The 18571-nt window shown below is 59.4% G+C and overlaps 2 protein-coding genes across 3 annotated transcripts; one reads left to right on the forward strand and one right to left on the reverse strand.

Moving 5' to 3' along the window:
• The first annotated feature begins 783 nt into the window (after positions 1–783).
• GRIN3B (glutamate ionotropic receptor NMDA type subunit 3B) lies at positions 784–9365 on the forward strand. The gene is made up of 9 exons (XM_070413860.1): positions 784–1209; positions 2957–3549; positions 3995–5027; positions 7547–7692; positions 7782–7897; positions 8016–8167; positions 8485–8649; positions 8727–8785; positions 8993–9365. Exons 1-9 carry the CDS (start codon positions 784–786, stop codon positions 9363–9365), a joined length of 3063 nt encoding a protein of 1020 aa, XP_070269961.1.
• Positions 9366–9500: 135 nt separating this feature from the next.
• On the reverse strand, positions 9501–17180 carry TMEM259 (transmembrane protein 259). 2 transcript variants are annotated; one of them, XM_070415629.1, is made up of 11 exons: positions 16792–17180; positions 13470–13742; positions 12928–13027; positions 12608–12718; positions 11769–11891; positions 11579–11679; positions 11441–11498; positions 11230–11310; positions 10986–11118; positions 10815–10914; positions 9501–10727 (listed from the first exon to the last, which is right to left on the reverse strand). In XM_070415629.1, exons 1-11 carry the CDS (start codon positions 17008–17010, stop codon positions 10173–10175), a joined length of 1854 nt encoding a protein of 617 aa, XP_070271730.1. In that variant the 5' UTR covers positions 17011–17180; the 3' UTR covers positions 9501–10172. The 2 variants fall into 2 exon arrangements, with proteins under 2 accessions (XP_070271730.1, XP_070271729.1); XM_070415628.1 differs by having other exon boundaries at positions 11230–11313.
• Between the last annotated feature and the right edge of the window lie 1391 nt (positions 17181–18571).

Here is an 18571-nt window from a genome sequence, read left to right on the forward strand (position 1 = left end):
CTGTGGACAGTGATATAACCAAGTGTCTCTATGAACAGTTACTCAAGCAACGTGATGGCAGCGTGTGATGGAGTCCAGGTGGGCAGAGTGAGCTTAAGTGGGGTGGGGATGGTTCATCTTTCTGGGTGACAAGAGGGAACATCTTTCAGAGCAGTGGCATTTGGCACTGGGTCTTGAAGAGTGAAGAGGAGTTCTCTGGTTTAAGTTGCCTGCCCACAGCTAGGGAACTTGAGATCTATCCTCTGGATTCCCATCAGACACACCTAAGTTCCCAGGGTGCACACCACGTTAAAGCCCACGCAGGTGGGTGGGTACGGATGGACACCACTTTTTGGAGGTGGGAGGTGCTGCTGCGTGACCATGGAGGCAAATCCTGACCGTTTCCCGAGTGAACAATGGGCCACCACGCTCCCGGGCTAGAGGGGAATCTTGGAGTGGAACAGGGTAAGTCTGGGGACAATTTTTAACCAAAATCTCTCCCTGGTGTCAGCCTCAATTTCCTCCCCTGGCACAGAGAGGGGAAGAACTGGTTATTTCCAACCCCCATGCCGTGTGGCCATTTGAGCCTTTGTGTCCCGGCCTGGGAAGTGGTCCAACCCCTCCCTAGTGGCTCGCTGGCATTGCGTGGGGGCAGGGAGTGGCCGCCAGGGCGGGCGCCGGACTGTGGGGCCGGGCGGGGAAGGGTGTGGCCTGGGCCGGCTGGGATCCTGCCTCCTGCGCGTGGCACCAGCCGTTCAGTCCCCACAGCACCGGTTCCCCACAACACCGGCCGGTAACTTCGGGATGGAGTTTGTGCGGGCGCTGTGGCTGGGCCTGGCGTTGGCGCTGGGACCCGTGCCCGCCGGGGGCCACCCGCAGCCGTGCGGCGTCCTGGCGCGCCTGCGGGGCTCCGTGCGCCTGGGCGCCCTCCTGCCCCGCGCACCCGCCGCCCGAGCCCGCGCCCGCACCGCCCTGGCCCGGGCCGTCCTGGAGCACCGGCTACCGCACAACCTGAGCTTGGAACTGGTGGCCGCCGCGACCCCCGCCCGCGACCCCGCCTCGCTGGCCCTCGGCCTGTGCCAGACGCTGGCGGCGCCGGGCGTGGTAGCCGTGCTCGCCTTCCCCGAGGCGCGGCCGGAGCTGCTGCAGCTGCACTTCCTGGCGGCCGCCACCGAGACCCCCGTGCTCAGCCTGCTACGGCGGGAGGCGCGCGCACCCCTCGGCGCCCCGGTACGCACGACGCTGGAAGTCAGGACTCGGGGGTCCGGGATGCGGATCAGGGAGGCCCCGGGAGATCCTAGGGTGCGGGGACCCGGGGACCCTGGGACCCGCGGGACGGATGGACTTCTGGACCGCAAATGCAGGGGCCCCGGGATGCTCAGGAGTCCGATGACGGCGCCGCTGGGTTCGCAGGACCTGGGCCCCTGGACCCCGGGTGCTCCCAGAGCATGGTAACCAGAGGCAGGAGTCCAGGGGCTCCCCTGGTCCACGGTTCCGGGACCCTTCGGGACTTCTCTGGACCCCGGAATACAGACCCTCAGGATGCCCCCTTTGGGGCACGGAACTCGGGTGCAGACCCTTTCCCTGAGCCTTGGTGGTGGAGCCCCGCCACTGCAGCCACCCACCCTCTTGGCCCCAGGACCCATCCCGCTCCCTGAGAGCGGCCCCTTCCAGGGCCAAGGGCAGCTCTCGGTTCCCACCAGGCGGGACCACAGATCTGGGAAGGGCCTCCCTCTTTGCTCTCTGGGGGTGGGGTGCCCTTCTTGGGTCCTCAGGCCACTCTCACTCCATCCTCCTTTCACACTCTCCACCTTTTTGGAGTTTATTTTCTAGACACACCCCCATCCCCACCACAGGCCCAGATCTGGGACGAAGTTTTTAAAAAATGAGATGAGGAGAGAAGGGTGACAGGCAGGGCTCTGGGGACCCTGTTGTGCCCCAGGAAAAGAACCCCCATATACACCTCCTAGGCCCAGCAGAGAGGGACGTGGATCTGGTGGGAGCCGCCCTCCCCCCAAACACCTTAAAGCCCCTCTTCTGGGAGGGAGACCCGGACCCTGGAAGAGGCCCGGAGTTTCACCAACCCCGCTCACTGCTGAGGCCCGTTTTCCTACCCGTCTCCTCCCCATGGAAGAGGCAGGACCCAAATCCAGGCCTGTGGCGCCCTCTTCTGCCGCCTCTAAGAACTGCGCCCCTGCAGTTGGAACTGTCGGGTTTTTGTGGGGACTGACTGAGCAGCCGTGCCCAGCCTGTCCCCCTGCACTGGGTGCCCTGTCCTCATGCAGGCAACATCCTGCCCACCTTAGATGTCTCTCAAAGCTCTCCCCTCTTTCACAGGCTGATCAAATCTAGGAGAACTTTCTGGGTGCCATTGGGCACAAGGGACCCCTTAGCCCCTGGTTTGCCTGGCTCAGGGGCAGTGATGTGTAGGAGTCCTAAGAGGAAGCACTCTGGCTTGGCTCCCAGCATGAAATCATCAGCCAGTTGATGATCATGGAGCCTTAGTCCTGGACTCTTGAGGGGTTCCCAGACAGGAGGGGTGGGTGAGGTCAGGACTGTGGTGAATGAAGGATCTGAGGTTGCGAGAGTCCAGAGGGGAGCCAGAGTTCTGAGGGTGGATGGGAATGTCTAAATAGAGGAGGGGGCAGTGGGGCTGAGTTTTGAAGAATGTGTAGGAGTTGACTGACATAGAGAAAAGTATTCCAGATTGGGAATGGCACATGCAAAAATCCTCCAAGTGGGATGCTACCCGGGTGGCCAGAGACACAGCAGAAGGCCCTAAATGTCAGGCCAGGGAGGCTGGGCTTAGTGCTGATGGCTGTGGGGAACACGGAAGGGTTTAGAGCAGAGGTAGGCTGGGAGGAGACAGGCATGAGGTCTAGTTATCAAGATGTCCTCTGTTTATTGGACACCTATTGGCGGGGGTGGGAAGGACATGGTGGTCACCAGCCCTAACTGTGACCACCCCCCTTCCCAGAACCCATTTCACCTACAGTTGGACTGGGCCAGCCCCCTGGAGACGCTGCTGGAGGTGCTGGTGTCCGTGCTGCAGGCCCATGCCTGGGAGGACGTTGGCCTGGTGCTCTGCCGCACGCGGGACCCTGGTGGCCTGGTGGCCCTCTGGACAAGCCGGGCTGGCAGGGCCCCAAAGCTTGTGCTGGACATGAGCCGACCGGACACCGGTGATGCAGGGTTGCAGGCCCGCCTTTCTTCGCTGGGGGCACTGGAGGGGGGCTCAGCCCTAGTACCTGTGGCCGTGCTCCTTGGCTGTGACATGGCCCATGCCCGTCAGGTGCTGGAGGCTGCCCCTCCCGGGCCCCGCTGGGTACTAGGCACGCCGCTGCCTGCAGAGGCACTGCCCACTGAGGGCCTGCCACCTGGGCTGCTGGCACTGGGCGAGGTGGCCCGACCCTCACTGGAGGCCACTATCCATGACGCGGTGGAGCTGATAGCACAGGCGCTGGGCAGCGCGGCCCGTGTGCAGCCAGAGCGTATCCTTCTCCCCGCCACCACCAACTGCAATGACCTGAAGCCACCCAAACTCCAGTCCTCAGGCCACTTCTTGGCACAGTGAGTGGGGACCCTGCTGTAGGAAGGGGTGCAGCCTCCACATGGAGCTGCCTCTGGGGCAACGTTATTGGGCACTTGCTATATGCCAGGCACTGTGGCCTCATGGGAGGGTGGCTTTGTCCCTGTCTTGGTGGAAACAGGCCTGAGAAAGGAATTCTGGTGAAGGGCATGCTTGGCACTGTGGGAGAAGTGGGAGAGGGCAGCGGGCATGTGTCTCTGCCTGATCCCAGGGGAGGTCTAGAGAGTGGACAGCTCCCCAGAGCTAGGGGGCACTACCTGGGCATTCAAACTGGATGGTCAGCGTTGACTTCACGCCCCTGCTGGTAGAGACCTGGTGTGGGGGGACACAACTGCATCCACAGTGGTCCCTGGTCTGTGCTGAGTCTGAGCTTTGCTGGGGGGACTCCCACTACTTGATGTCTGTTTGCCTCCCACCTCCTGCCAGGTTCCTGAGCAACACATCCTTCCAGGGCCACACAGGACCAGTGTGGGTGACCAGCTCCTCCCAGGTGTACATGTCCCGGCACTTCCAGGTGTGGAGCCTGCGCCAGGACCCGCTGGGCACCCCAGCCTGGGCCACACTGGGCAGCTGGCAGGATGGGAGGCTGGAGTTGGAGCCAGGGGGTACTGCTGTGCAGCCCCCATCCCCGCCGGGTGCCCGGGTCCGGCCTAAGCTGCGTGTGGTGACCCTGGTGGAGCATCCTTTTGTGTTTGCCCGAGAACCAGATGAGGATGGGCAGTGCCCAGCAGGACAGCTGTGCCTGGACCCTGGCACCAACGACTCTGCCACCCTGGACGCGCTGTTTGCTGCCCTGGCCAACGGCTCGGTGTCCCGTGCTCTGCGCAAGTGTTGCTATGGCTACTGCATTGACCTGCTGGAGCGCCTGGCAGAGGACACACCCTTTGACTTTGAGCTATACATTGTGGGCGATGGCAAGTACGGTGCCCTGCGGGATGGCCGCTGGACTGGCCTGGTGGGTGACCTGCTAGCTGGCAGGGCCCACATGGCAGTCACCAGCTTTAGCATCAACTCAGCCCGCTTGAAGGTGGTAGACTTCAGCAGCCCCTTCTTCTCCACCAGCCTGGGCATCATGGTGCGGGCGAGAGACACAGCCTCACCTCTTGGGGCCTTTATGTGGCCGCTGCACTGGTCTATGTGGCTGGGTGTCTTTGCCGCCCTGCACCTCACCGCGCTCTTCCTCACGCTGTACGAGTGGTGCAGCCCCTATGGCCTCACACCCCGCGGCCGGAACCGCGGCACCGTTTTCTCCTATTCCTCGGCCCTCAACCTCTGCTACGCCATCCTGTTTGGACGCACAGTATCCAGCAAAACCCCCAAGTGCCCCACCGGGCGTCTGCTCATGAACCTGTGGGCCATCTTCTGCCTGCTCGTGCTGTCTAGCTACACAGCCAACCTGGCTGCCGTCATGGTCGGGGACAAGACTTTCGAGGAGCTGTCAGGGATTCACGACCCCAAGGTGGCTGACTGTGGGGGCTGTGGCCAGAGCTGGGAGGTTGCCCACTCACACACTACCCATCCTGAGACCCAACTACCTGTGGCATTTACTCATGCAAACATTTATTGAGCACCTGTGGTGTGCCAGGCACTGGGAACACAGCTGGGACAAAATAGGTGACGATCCCCATCCCCGGTGGAGACGTGGAAAGAATCAAGATAGATAAGCAAAACAGATGGTGTGTGAGTGCCAGGGCCAAAAATAAGGCAGAGGAGGGACACAGGAATGTTTGGACATTTTCTCAAATGGAGGTCAGAAATTCCTCTGGGAGGGGTGACATGAGGGACTTTTATATGGATGTCAGAGAGGAGAGGGCACAGCCCCCATGCAAAGGCCCTGTGGCAGGACCTTGCCTGGTATTGTTGGGGTGTTGGAGGAACAACTAGGAGGAGAGAGAGGGAGCGGAGGGAGGGAGGGAGGTGAGGTCAGGGAGGTAACAGAGGGGGCAGGTCATGGAGGGCCTATGGATGCAGGAGGCCCTGGGCTTCTAAAGTAGTTCCCTCTGAGATGAAACTTCTGGGAGCCCTGGAGGGCTGTGGGCAGAGCAGGGGTGTGCCCCAGTCTACATCTTTTTATTTTTTAAAACATTTATTTATATATCTAAAATAATTTTATTGATTTCAGACAGGGAGAGGGAGATACAGAATCATCAATGATGAGAATCATTGATCGACTGCCTCCTGCACACCCCACACCGAGGACTGAGCCTGCAACCTAGGCATGTGCCCTGACTGAGAATTGAACTATTACCTCCTGGTTCATAAATCGACGCTCAACCACTGAGCCATGCCGGCTGGGCTTAAATTGATTATGGAGAGAGAGGAAGAGAGAGAGAAACATTGATCTGTTGCCTCCTGCACATACCCCTACCAGGGACTGAACCCACAAGTTGGGCATGTGCCTGACTGGGAGTTGACCTGGCGAGATTTCAGTGCACAGAACTCTCAACCAACTGAGCCACACTGGCCAGGGATACATATTTTTCTTTTTTAATCAAAAAGTTTTGAATATCCCTAAGTGGGAAGCAAAGACCATGAATGAACCTATTGTCTGGCTCCAAAGTCAACTGCCAGCTGCTTTCATCCATCACTGACCTCAGTTGCTGAGTTATTACAAAACAAATCCCAGACCTTATATAATTTCATCATAAATACTTGGAATTTTGACAAATATTGGACCCATTTTCCCAGTTGTGTTTTTTTTTTCTTCCAGTTTGACACATTTGCAGATGGTAGAACCCTTCCAGCTCTTGAATTCCCTCTCACTTGTTTCCTAGTGTTTGTTGAAGTTGTTGTTGGGTTTTTGTTGTTCATAGCATCTCCTACTGTTTGAATCTGGCTGACTGCATCCCCTAAGGCCGTGGTCGGCAAACCGCAGCTCGCAAGCCACATGCGGCTCTTTGGCCCCTTGAGTGTGGCTCTTCCACAAAATTCCACGTGCGGCCGCGCACATACAGTGTGATTGAAACTTCGTGGCCCATGCGCAGAAGTCAGTATTTTGTGGAAGAGCCACACTCAAGGGGCCAAAGAGCCACATGTGGCTCGCGAGCCGCGGTTTGCCGAGCCGCAGTTTGCCGACCACTGCGGGGTGTTCAGCTTGTTCTGCTGTCCCCCTCACCCCGTCCTTTGTAAATCAGTAATAAAACGTAGATGCACCAGCCACTCACTAGGTGTGGCCACTTGTAGAGGTTCAGTCCAGCTGGTGTGGCTTTTGGTGGTGCTCTAGCTCATTCAGTAGGAGTTTGCACAGAACATGGGCAGTGCTGAGAGCAGGGTGGGAGGCTGCGCTGCTCCAAGAGAGATGGTGGGGGCTACTGAGGAGGTAGGCAGTAGGTTGGCTGTGGGTGAGGTTTTTGTTAATCCTCACCTGAGGATATTTTTTTCCATTGTTTTTCAGAGAGAGAGGGGGAGGGAAAGAGAAACATCAATGTGAAGCACATTGACTGGTTGCCTCCTGCATGTGCCCGGACTGGAGGCAGGGAGCAAACCCACAACCCAGTTGTGTGCCCTTGACCAGGAATCAAATCTGTGACCCTTTGATGTGACGGCTAATGCTCTAACCACCATGGACCAGGGCATGGTGGCGGGTGTTCTTAAGGCAGAGCCGACCCCACGGGGTTTGCAGGACAGGTCATGGGATGAGAGGAGGGAGAACAAGGAGCCCCGGAGGAAGTGGTGGGAGGAGGTCTGGAGTTCAGGGCCACGTCTGTGTGATGAACTCTGGGTAGTGCCTGCCCACAGGGGATATCTGTGGTTATCACGGTGGGGGTACTCCCGGCATTGTGAGCATGGGGCCAGGGATGCTGCTCTACACTTGCAGTGCCTGGGACAACCCTCCACAGAAAATGACCTGGCCTGTCAGCCGGGAGGGGAGACGCTGGTTGAGAGCTTTGGGCCTGGGTGGGAGGCCAGAGCAGAGTCAGGTGGGAATGCAGGTGAGTGCAGAGAAGGGCCTGGCACTGACCACTCACCTGCCCACAGCTGCACCACCCATCCCAGAGCTTCCGCTTTGGCACTGTGTGGGAGAGCAGTGCAGAGGCCTACATCAAGAAGAGCTTCCCTGAGATGCACGCGCACATGCGGCAACACAGCGTACCCACAACACCCCATGGCGTTGCCATGCTCACGTGAGGCCAGGGCATACAGCAGGATTTGGGGGGGGGGGAGGCAGGGAGGCCTACCAGGCCAGGTGTTCACCCCCTCCACATCCCCACAGGAGCGACCCCCCTAAGCTCAATGCTTTCATCATGGACAAGTCACTCCTGGACTATGAGGTCTCCATCGACGCCGACTGCAAACTGCTGACTGTGGGCAAGCCCTTTGCCATTGAGGGTGAGAGGCCCGAGACCAGTGACCCTGAGGCTGCAGGGAGCCACTGAGGGCTCAAAGTGGGCACAGCTCCCCTGGGCTGTGTCCAGTCTGGTCCAACCCAATGCCTGGCCTTCATCAGGTTATGGCATCGGACTCCCTCAGAACTCACCGCTCACCTCCAACCTGTCCGAGTTCATCAGCCGCTACAAGTCCTCTGGCTTCATCGATCTGTTGCATGACAAGTGGTACAAGATGGTACCTTGTGGGAAGCGGGTACTTGCTGTCACAGAGGTGGGACAGGGCCTGGGACACAGGGTGTGGGTACGGTGTGGGGGCTCTGAGCCTGTGTGGGCTGAGGTGGCCAATCCCCTGAGCATAAGCAAGATGTGTATTTGTCTGCTTTTGTGCAGTCCTGTTCATCCTACAAAAGCCCAGCTCCAGTGCCCTCTCCTCCTTGGAACCTTGCTCCAGAATATGGAGCCCTAGCCTCCCAATCCAACTGTACAGCCCCAGGTCCGTCTCTGGCCCAACCTGTGTCCTCCAGGCCAGGGCTCCCCAAGGGTCTGCCATGACCATGAAGGGCTGGTGCCTGTGTCCCACCTCTGCAGACCCTGCAGATGGGCATCTACCACTTCTCCGGTCTCTTTGTGCTGCTTTGCCTGGGCCTGGGTAGTGCCCTGCTCAGCTCTCTGGGGGAGCACATCTTCTACCACCTGGTGCTGCCATGTATCCGGAGGGGTAACAGATTGCAGTACTGGCTACACACAAGTCAGGTGAGGAGATGGCACAGGGCGGGCAAGCATGGGCAACATCCCAACCTGACCCAACACAGCCTCTATCTGGCTCACAGAGAATCCACCTCGCCCTCAACACAGAGCCGCTGGACAAGCAGAAAGAACCTGAACCAAGGTAAGGGGCTCCCACTCCACCAGCTCCTACACTCGCCTCAGGCCTGCCATCTTACACCTGCAGGCCCCACTCCCATTCAAGCCGAACCAGTAAGTCCATGCCTCCCACCACTCACAGCCTCCTAGGAACCCTGACCCGAGAGAGCAGAGAGGGACCGCCTGTTCCTTGGGGGATACTGATTCAGCCCCATCCATCCTCTGTTCCCAGGGATCTGGAGAAGCAGCAACAAGACATACCAACTGCCCGCTCAGGCCAGGGCAACTGGACACGGGTGTGCCAGGCCATGGTAAGGGAGCGTCATGTGCACTTCCTTCTGGAGCCAACCTTGGCCACTGCTCCATCAGTAGTGGGCACAGATGTGGAGGGGAACAGGTCACCTGAGGGTCCCATCCAGCTCTGCTCCAATGGCCAGCCACCCACCATGCTGCCCACTGGCGCCCCACGCCCGGGGGAGCTGGAGGAACTGGAGCAGCACATTGCGGACGCACGTTCAAGGCTCCATCAGGCGCTGGTGCGGCATGGGGAGCTCCTGGCCCAGCTCCCGGGTGGCAGCTGCGATGGGCCACTGTGCCTGCTCTAGGCCTCCAGTGGTCTCCACCTGCTTCATCACTGGGAGGTGGCCATGCCACACCACACCCAGCCCACTTGACTTTGCATGAGGGCGGACCCTGCAGGAGCTAATCCCAGCACCGGGTGCATGCAGACACTGGCTGGGTGCTGTCAACAGACAGTTTATTCTATATACAAACACAATTTTGTACACTGCAATTAAATAGAATGGAATGAGCACTCTGCAGTCCTCACCGAGTGACATAGTTGGGCCGTTGGCTCTCTCCAGCAGGAGCAAGGCTGGACCCTAGCGCCCGGTTGCTGTTTTTGACAGTTGGCGCCCACACACTGTGTCCCTGTGCCAATACCCCAGCCCTGGCACGCATATATGGGGGCAGGGGCTGTGGAAAAGGCACTGCGCACAACAGAGCACCCGCTGAGTGGCCAGGACAGTGAGGGAGGCCCCCACCATTGTTCACCTGGCTCAGAGACTTGCTAGGCTCTCCCCCTAGATACAGCTTGCTCCAGACCTTACACCAACCCCTTCCAGAGCCTTCTATGGAGACCCCATCCCTTTTTTCTGCCCTAGCTCATCAGCCTGCCTTGATCTGCTGGCTGAGGGGACCCACCACAAATGTGGCAGGGACAGGCTGTGGGCAGGCCCCACACCCGGGAGAGAGAAGCCCACCCCTGGGCAAACCAGATGGACCCCAACACAAGGCCAACTGGGCAATCCCAGAGACACCGGGGACAGCCTCCCTGATCCCCAAGGACCCCAGCCAGGTCACACCCAGCTGGCCTGGACAGCCAGGGACAGAGGCACTCAGCTGCCCAGGACTTAGGAGCCAATTTCCGAGGTTTCATCTGTCGGGGCTGGGGACTCAGGGATGGGCCCACTCGCTCCAGCAGCCAGAGGGCCTGTGTCAGGTGTTGGGGAGTCGCTTGGGGGGACACTGTCCTGGGGGGCTTGGAGGCCCCGAGGGAATCCCCCACCCGGGCTCAGGGGGCTAGCTGCCCTCCGCTCCAGAAGGGAGGCGCTCAGGCCAGACAGGAAAGAGGCGTCTGTGATGATGGCAGCTGTCTCTGCCATCCAGCCCAGATCACTACTGGCCGCTGCAGCCACTGAGGCTGCCGCAGCTACCAGAGAGCTGGGTGCTTCAGCTACAGGCCTGGGGACACCACCAGCCCCCAGTGAGCCAGGGTCCAGGGCGGGGGGCTGGCTGGCAGGGTCAGGGGCAGCAGCCGGGGCGCCTCCATTGTTGTTGAGGTCATCCGGCAGCGCCGTTGGGGTACCAGGGCCCAGCGGTGGTGTCTGTAGCAACATCTCCTGGATGCGGATCTGCTGCAGGATGGCGGGCAGCTCATAGTGGTGGAAGAAGTAGATCATGGAATGCTGGAGGGAGGGTGGGCGTGGGTCAGGCCCAGCACAGGGCCAGACCTCCCACAGGCTGGACCTCGAGGAGTAGGCAGGGCCCCTCACCTGGATGAAGAGCCAGGAGGTGACTAGGGCCAGACTGCTGTACTGCCCATTGAATCGGTAGTGGTAGGCATAGAAGGCGAAGTGGTACAGGTAGAAGAACCTGCAGGGGGCACAGTGAGGTGCCGCCAGTCCATATCCCACCCTGACCCCGCCTGGACCCGTGGCACTCACCGCAGCCAGTGCCTCTTGCTGGTGTTGGTGTGGCAGCAAATGGCATCATACTGGTCAGCCAGCCACACGATGAGGATGATGTAGAAGGCGGTGGTGGTGTCATTGAAGAACTCCGACATGATAGCCTCCATCCCTACAGGAGACCGTGGGTTGCGGTGGGCATGGTGGGAAGGCCAGGAACAGAGGGGAGGTGGGTGTAGGGGACTGGGTGAGAAGGCAGAATGGTGGGCAGAGAGGTCCTCACCCACGAGGGCCAGGATGACGGTCAGCAGGGGCGCTGCAGGGAAGGCGATGGCCATGTTCATCTCCAGCATCTGCAGCAGGTCCACTGCGGGCAGAGGGTGGTGGGCGGGCAGACCGGGTGAGGCGCCCCTTGGGGGGTGGGGTGGGCAGGGGGCCATGGGGGCCTGAGGCTGACCCCACCTTTCCTCCCGCCACCAGGCCAGGAGACTCACCAATGAAGACAAAGATCTGGTGATGGGAGTAGCGGAGCAGCATGGACACGCTCAGGGTCTGCAAAGGAAGGCGTGTAAGGCCAGGGAACGGCCACCTGCCCCCACACCCTCTGCCCAGCCCAGTATCAAGACACTCACGAAGATGACCATGATGATGAAGGCAGCCAGATAGGATGCTCGGGCCATCCACATGCTCACAAATCGGTAGTGCTCGCCTGACACCACGTTCCGCAGGAAGCCTATACAGGGAGGCTGTGAGCACCACTGTCTGCCCTCCAGCCCCCAACACTGTACCCCACACCCTCCCCAGCGCTGGTCCCAATCGCACCCTTGTTCTCCTCGTTCTCAGCCAGACCCTTCACACTGGACATGAGGATGTCATCATAGCCTAGGAACTCGGCCAGCAGCAGGCGGCTGAAGCGGTCCCCGAAGCACTGGTCCCGTGTGGGATCTGCGGGTGGCACACCAACAGGGGTAAGGCCCCCACTGGCCCGCATCCATCCCACCTGGGCAGTGCTGTGATTGTCAGGCCCTGGGGGATGGTCCCCAGACCTCGGTCTTTTTTTTAAAAAATATATTCTTACTAGAGGCCCGGTGCACGAAACTCGTGCACTTGTGGGGGTCCCTCAGCCCGGCCTGTGCCCTCTCACAGTCCAGGAGCCCTTGGGGGATGTCCAACTGTGGGGAGCGGGCCTAAACCCACAGTCGGACATCCTTAGCGCTGCTGCGGAGGCAGGAGAGGCTCCCGTCACCGATGCTGTGCTCAGCAGCCGTGGGCCCAGCTCAGGGCTTCTGGCTGAGCGGCACTCCCCCTGTGGGAACGCACTGTCTGCCCCCTGGTGGTCAGTGTGCGTCATAGCGACTGGTTGTTCCACCGTCTGGTCAATTTGCATATTAGCCTTTTATTATATAGGATTGATTTCAGAGAGGAAGGGAGAGGGAGAGAGAAACATCAATGATGAGAATCACTGATCTGCTGCCTCTGCACACCCCCCCACTGGGGATCAAGCCTGAAACCCAGGCAAGTATCCTGATCAGGAATCAAACTGTGACCTCCTGGTTCATAGGTCAATGCTCTACTACTGAGCCACACTGGCTGGACCAGACCTCCATCTTTAAGTGTTTCTGGATCACTCCCTACCATGGCCCTCTCCCAGGGTGACTCACCCAGGGTGACTACCATGACCGGGATGCTGAGCCGCTGCCGCGTGGCCTGTGACAGGCGCAGGAAGCCGTACTCCAGCGAATACTCCACAATGTATTCATCCTGTGGCCACACTGTGGGTGAGAATGGCCTGTCAGCCTACAGAGCCTCAGCCAACCCCACCTCCCTCCTTCAGAGGAGGAGCCAGAGAGGGAGTGTGACCAGGGCCCAGGAGCACCTCTATTGCCTCACATGCTGCTGACAGATAGGGAAATGGAAGCTCGGAGTGGCCATTCTCCATGTCCAGGAGTGTGACTCCCCCTGACATCTTGGCAACACATACCTTTTGAGGGTGTCTCAGGGAAGGGGAACTCCTGGCTATCATTCAGGGCCTCAGGGCCACCGGGCGGCTTGAACACCTTGGGCTCAATGTCCAACTCAAACTGTGGGTCACCAGGAGACAGGGTGTCAGTGGGCCCTCGTCTGGCAGAGAGGCCCCTCTCCTGCCACCTGGAAGGAGATGCACTCTGCCCCTGTCCACCGTAACCCCCAGCCGCTGCCAGAATATCCTCCACCTCTGGGGCGGAAGGGCCTCTGACCAGCATCTCACGAAAAGACCCCTCACCCAGCACCAAGATCCTAGCCATCTCCAGGTGAGTGTCTGTACCCATCCCTGCGGGCAGCTGCGTCATCGGGATGACCAGGACTGCTTGGGCTCTCAGCCCAAACCCTCCCGGGGCCTCCTCAGCATCCCCAGAATGAGGCCAGTCCCTTCCAGGTAACAGTCTGCTTCGCACAGCACCCACATCCCGTCCCAAGGCCACGAGTGCCGGGCCCTGCAAGGTCCAGAGCTTCCCCAACAGTGACGTCCTCCTGCACACTCACCTGGATGGAGTGGTTCCCAAACATCTCCATGGTCAGCTCCTCCTCCTCCTCCTCTAGCTCCAGGCCACCAGGCTCCGCAGACAGGCCAGGGAAGCTGCTGTGACTACTGTCACAAAACTGCAGGAAGACTGGCGCGCGACTCGAGTTCTGCTGTACTTCCACGCGTAGGACGCCCTCTCGTGGCCACTTGTCGCGCACGTGCTCCAGGCAGTTGATGGGAGACCGGGAGAAGACGATGTGGATATAGGCCAGGACGAAGAGCACGAACAGGGCCTGGGGGCAGGGGGCCCCACCGGAAAGTGAGGCCTGAGCTTTGTTGGGGAAGGAAGGGAACCCCGGGCTCTGAGGTTCCCTAAGCTCCAAACCCACCCTGTCCTCTCCTGGCAGCATACGGTCTTAAGGGTGTCACTGGTCCAAGGTCCTGACCACCCTGCTCCATGTGAGCCAGGATGAGGCACTCATGTGCGTGTGGAACCCCCTCTCTCAGAGAGACTATCAACTAACTGCTCCCTGGGAGGCCCAGCCCAGGTGCCACCACCCCTGGGCCACCTGCTGGGCTCCCACTGTCCCCAGGAGGCCTGCCTAGCTGCCTCACACTCTGCCTTGTCCTCAGAGTGCCCCTGACCTCACCAGCTAAAAACAGCCTTCTTTGCCCACTAAGCACTCTGCACCCCTCCCACGATGACAGGGCCAGCTCGCTCTGCCTCTTTGAGGCAGTTTCTCCATAGGCAAAATGAGGACAGCAGGGGTCTCATCTGGGTGGTCCTATCCTCAGGGGGTGGCGCTAGGCCAGTGATGGCGAACCTATGACACGTGTGTCAGAGGTGACACGCGAACTCCTTTTTTTGGTTGATTTTTTTTTGTTAAATGGCATTTAAATATATAAAATAAATATCAAAAATATAAGTCTTTGTTTTACTATGGTTGCAAAGATAAAAAAATGTCTATATGTGACACGGCACCAGAGTTAAGTTAGGGTTTTTCAAAATGCTGACACGCCCAGCTCAAAAGGTTCGCCATCACTGCGCTAGGGGATGCTGCTGCTCAGCACTCCAGTGATCAGGACAGCCCCCACAAAGAGCAAGTAGCCTGATATCAGAAGTGCCGAGGGGGGTCCCTGCCCTAGGTCACCAACAGCAACTTCTGCCCGACTCAAAGTAAGTGCATCAAAAGGGCCCTCCATTTGGATCTACTGAGGAACACCCACCTCCCCAAGAACTCACCTCACTGTCTGACAATCTTGCTTCTCATGGGGCCCCAGTTGGATAAGTGTCACCTTCCCAGCCTAGAGCCCATGCCAAGGCATCGCCCCCATGCATACCACCCACTGCCCTACCCTTGGGGAAAGGGCGCAGCTGGTCCAATGTGGTGCCAGCCTTCCCAGGAAAAGATGGATGTCAGGGAACTGGTGACCCCAGTGGCTATTCAGTCAGAGACTGCGGTGATCCCTCAGCTGGGCCAGCACAGCCTCCGACCACCCTCACCACACACAAGCTCCTACCAAATTACTACTCTCCAGGACCAGCTCGCTGTGTGGTCCAGAACCACAGCTTGGAAAAGCCTGGGCCACAGAGACCAGAGCACAAAGTCCTTCTCTGCCATCCGACAGGGACACTGATACTCAGGCGGCTGGTGAGTTGCCCCTGGCTACACAGCCACCAGAACCCCATCCTTATGGGGCCATGAGCCCCAAAGGGTAGAACCAATGCCAGCTGTAGACCACCTGGCCTCCCCTCTGGAGTCTGCTCTGCAAACTGGGCAAAGGCCAGGTCACTAAGGCACCAACTCCTGGCCTGGCAGCAGTGCTGTGACCTGAGGGTGGGGAGAGGTCCCACCTCCGAGCACACTGCTGCCTGCCTGGATCCGGCCATCCCAGTCTCCCCATTGCATGAGCTCCAAGATCTCTCTTGGGCCAATGTAAACTGTTTCCTTCACTTGCAGACAAAAGTGCCACAGAAGGATGGAGATTAGAGCATCACTAAGATTTCAGCAGACAGACATTGTAGCACCTGGTTGTTCAGGTCTCAACAGATGCTGAAGACAACAGCTGAGGCCTCCGAGAGGTGAGGATGGGGCTGGGTGAGGCCGTGTGGGCGGCCAGAGGAGCCTCCTACCAGCCAGCATGCACCCCAGCCTTTCTTTCCAACATGGTGTCTGGGGACCACCAAGCTGGTGATGGGAGTTGTTAAGTGCAGGGGGCGGGGCCTGGGACCCACAGCTGTGGCAGGAAGCACGCAGTTCACCTGGAAGCCTCCATGCTCAGCTCCCAGCCCCGCTCTCCAGGCCCTGGGACCGGCCAGCAACCCAAGTGCCTCCACATCTAGCATTAGAACCAAAGGTGGCTTGGCCATGCCCGCACCCCAGCCCCTCCCTGGCTGTACTCTGACGGGAAACCAAATGCCTGTTTCTCCCTTTTCTCAGCTGGGTCAAGCAACAACTGGAACCACCCCTCCACTAAGGACCCAGAACCCTGGTGCCCAGTGAGCTCTGGGCCCCCCCCCTGAGCGGACCAGCCCCCTTCTTAGCTGTCAACGGCGGTCCTTCCTGAGCTGCACACATGGTTGAAACCTCTATGCCACCTGAGGGAGGATGGGAAGGAGGTTTGTGTACAGTCTCTTGTTATGACATGAGTAGTAGTGACTTTGTCACCAACCCTGGCGAGGTGACCTCAGCTAGGTCACATTCCCCTGTAAGGCTAAGAGGAGGAAGGGGTGGGGTAGAGACTGGTGGAAGGTCCCAAGGAGGGGAAGAGCCCCAGAAAAGGGGATGCAGAAGGAAGAGATGGAAGGGGGGGGGGGGGGGCGCGTTTCTAGTGCAGGTGGGTGGTCCTGGGGTGTGTCCTAAGGGAGCGGGGTGTGTCTGGAATCTTTCCCAATTTGAGGGTTGGGGACCTGGGCCAGGTCAGGCAAGAGAGGGCAGGATGGGGGGTGAGGGGTGTCTTCCCGAGGTGAGGATCCCACGTGGCAGGGCTGGCAGGGGGTCCTAGGCAGGTCGGAACAAGGCTCCAGGCCTCCGGGAATTGGGCCATCGGAGGGTGAGGCCGAGCATGGGTGCTGCCTGGAGAGGACTGGGAGCGCCTGGAGTCGGGATCAGGTACCACCCACAGGGTGAGACCTGGGTCTTTCCGGGGGTGAAGTGTCAGAAAAGGGGGCCAGGAGCTAGGGCAGCAGACAAAAGGGGAGGGTACCCAACGGACCGGACCCGGTCTAGACCTCCAAGTGAAAGGGGTGGGCTGTCCTGGGCGGGATCGGGGAAGAGGTTGCAAGTCTGGGGGGGTGGATCCGGCCGCTGGTCAAGAGTCGGGGGTCGGGGCCACGGTCACCTTGAGCAACACGAAGAACTCGAAGAGACGGCGGAAGGCGGGCGGGAAGAGCCGCGAGTAGGCGACTGCCATCTTGAAGAAGAGCGCGTGGAAGAGCCGGTCGCGCACGTTGATGAGCGGGTTGGGGTTTAGGTTGGGGGTGCGGGGCCCGCGCGCGGGGGCAGGGCCGCCGCCGTTGGGCCCGGGCCCCGGGGCTCCGGGCGCCGCGTGCTCCGACATGCCGCCCAGCGTCGCACCCTAACGGCCCGCGGGTCCCCGAGGGCGCCTCTCGGCCGCCATCGGCCGTCCTCTCCGCCGCCGCGCTCCTCACGGCCCCAGGGCCGCCGCCGCCGCCGCCATCTTCCGCCTCCACGGCCCTGCTGACGCCAGCGAGTCGCAACGCCGGAAAGAACAGCCCTTCCACGCCCGCGGGGAACGTAGGGATGCCGGCGCTGGGCCCGCGGCGGCCCCGCCCTCTCGCCCGGCCGCGCCGGGGGGCGGGGCTGCGTCTGCCCGGTCTTTTACATACTGCCCCCACAATACCCCGCGGCTTCTAGTACATGCTTGGACGGTAAAACTAGTCAATATATGAGGGTTTTATGTGATCAAAGACACCTTAAATAAGCGCAACGGTAGGAGATGTTTGTTGATGTGGCGCTGTAGAAAGCCAGGTCAAATGGAAGTGTAACCTATATTGCTCTAACTGTAAAGTAATTTCATTGTTTGCCTTTAAATACGCTGTGGGGAGGAGAAGGGTAGTTGTTTGTATATATCACCCCAATTCTATGCCACGCCTGGTCGCTTGGGCTTGGAGCTCGAGTGACATAATATGTCGTCGCGGCTCCCCGCCTCTCCAGCCTATCGCACCTTTTTAGCGCCTAGGCGGCCTTTCGTTTGGAACCAGCCGTCAGTCCCTGCTGGCCACGGGCCCTTACTTTACTGAGCAAGACGCGTGAGGGTAGAGTGGTTTGTCGAGCCATGTCTATTGTCTTGACACCTGCCTTTATTTCTCCCAATGGGTTTTTGCCACCCCTCCCATCTGTCTCCCTGTTCTATGTAGCTCGCATGCCCAAGGCGTTGAATAATACAACCCAACATTCATTGAATGCCTACTGTATGCCAGGCGCTTCCACTCCTACGCACCCTAAGATTCTAGGCAGAGGTTGGCTGCATGGGAGTGTAGAAGGCAGGAGCAGGAGACAGGAGGTATGGGGGCCAGGACCCTGAGCAGCGGCCCCGAAGAAGGAGAAGGACAATGGACATCTGGTCTGGGGCAAACGGGTTTAGGGAAATGAGCAACGCAATAGGCAGGGTCCCTGCTCTCACAGAACTTGGGGACCAGCATGGAGACAGGCAAACAGACAAGGGGTGTCTGGTCTGGTTCCTGATGTCGAGCGCACAGCGTGAGGGGTGCAGATGGGGCCTCTGAGAAAGGCCAGGACCTGGGAGGTTGTGGGGGTGGCTGTTCTGAATTGAATCGTGTGGTAAGGGAGGGAGGTGACTTCAGCTGTCACCCATCCCAGATGTTGAAGGAAAACTTTCCAGACCTACCTGTCGGGTTTCATAATCCTAGGAGCCCAACAGCCTGAGTGGGCAGAGAGACCCATACCTGTGCTATCACAACCAGGAGGCAAAAGTCATTCTCTTCCTGTGCTCCCCGTGGTGCCTGCATACAGTAGATGCTCAAAAATGCACACTCTTGAAATTATTATGGATCACCCTCCCCCTCCCCCCCCCAGGTTACTTCTTAGTTGCAAAGGGGAAAAAATAATTTTTTCCAATGGAGAGGCCAGGCCGACTT

The sequence above is a fragment of the Myotis yumanensis genome, unplaced genomic scaffold (genome assembly GCF_028538775.1).
Source record: "Myotis yumanensis isolate MYYU_CA2020_CCGP unplaced genomic scaffold, mMyoYum1.0.hap1 SCAF_5, whole genome shotgun sequence".
In the NCBI taxonomy this organism is placed as follows: domain Eukaryota; kingdom Metazoa; phylum Chordata; class Mammalia; order Chiroptera; family Vespertilionidae; genus Myotis; species Myotis yumanensis.

Excerpts from the sequence above, each read along its gene's own strand:
- GRIN3B (XM_070413860.1), top strand. The coding sequence starts at position 784 with ATGGAGTTTGTGCGGGCGCTGTGGCTGGGCCTGGCGTTGGCGCTGGGA. Across the intron at positions 7,898-8,015 it reads CAAGCCCTTTGCCATTGAGG|GTTATGGCATCGGACTCCCT; the intron begins GTGAGAGGCCCG and ends GGCCTTCATCAG. Across the intron at positions 8,650-8,726 it reads ACTGGCTACACACAAGTCAG|AGAATCCACCTCGCCCTCAA; the intron begins GTGAGGAGATGG and ends TCTGGCTCACAG.
- TMEM259 (XM_070415628.1), bottom strand. The coding sequence starts at position 17,010 with ATGTCGGAGCACGCGGCGCCCGGAGCCCCGGGGCCCGGGCCCAACGGC. Across the intron at positions 12,719-12,927 it reads CCCTGAGACACCCTCAAAAG|TGTGGCCACAGGATGAATAC; the intron begins GTATGTGTTGCC and ends TCTCACCCACAG. Across the intron at positions 11,680-11,768 it reads TGAGAACGAGGAGAACAAGG|GCTTCCTGCGGAACGTGGTG; the intron begins GTGCGATTGGGA and ends CTCCCTGTATAG.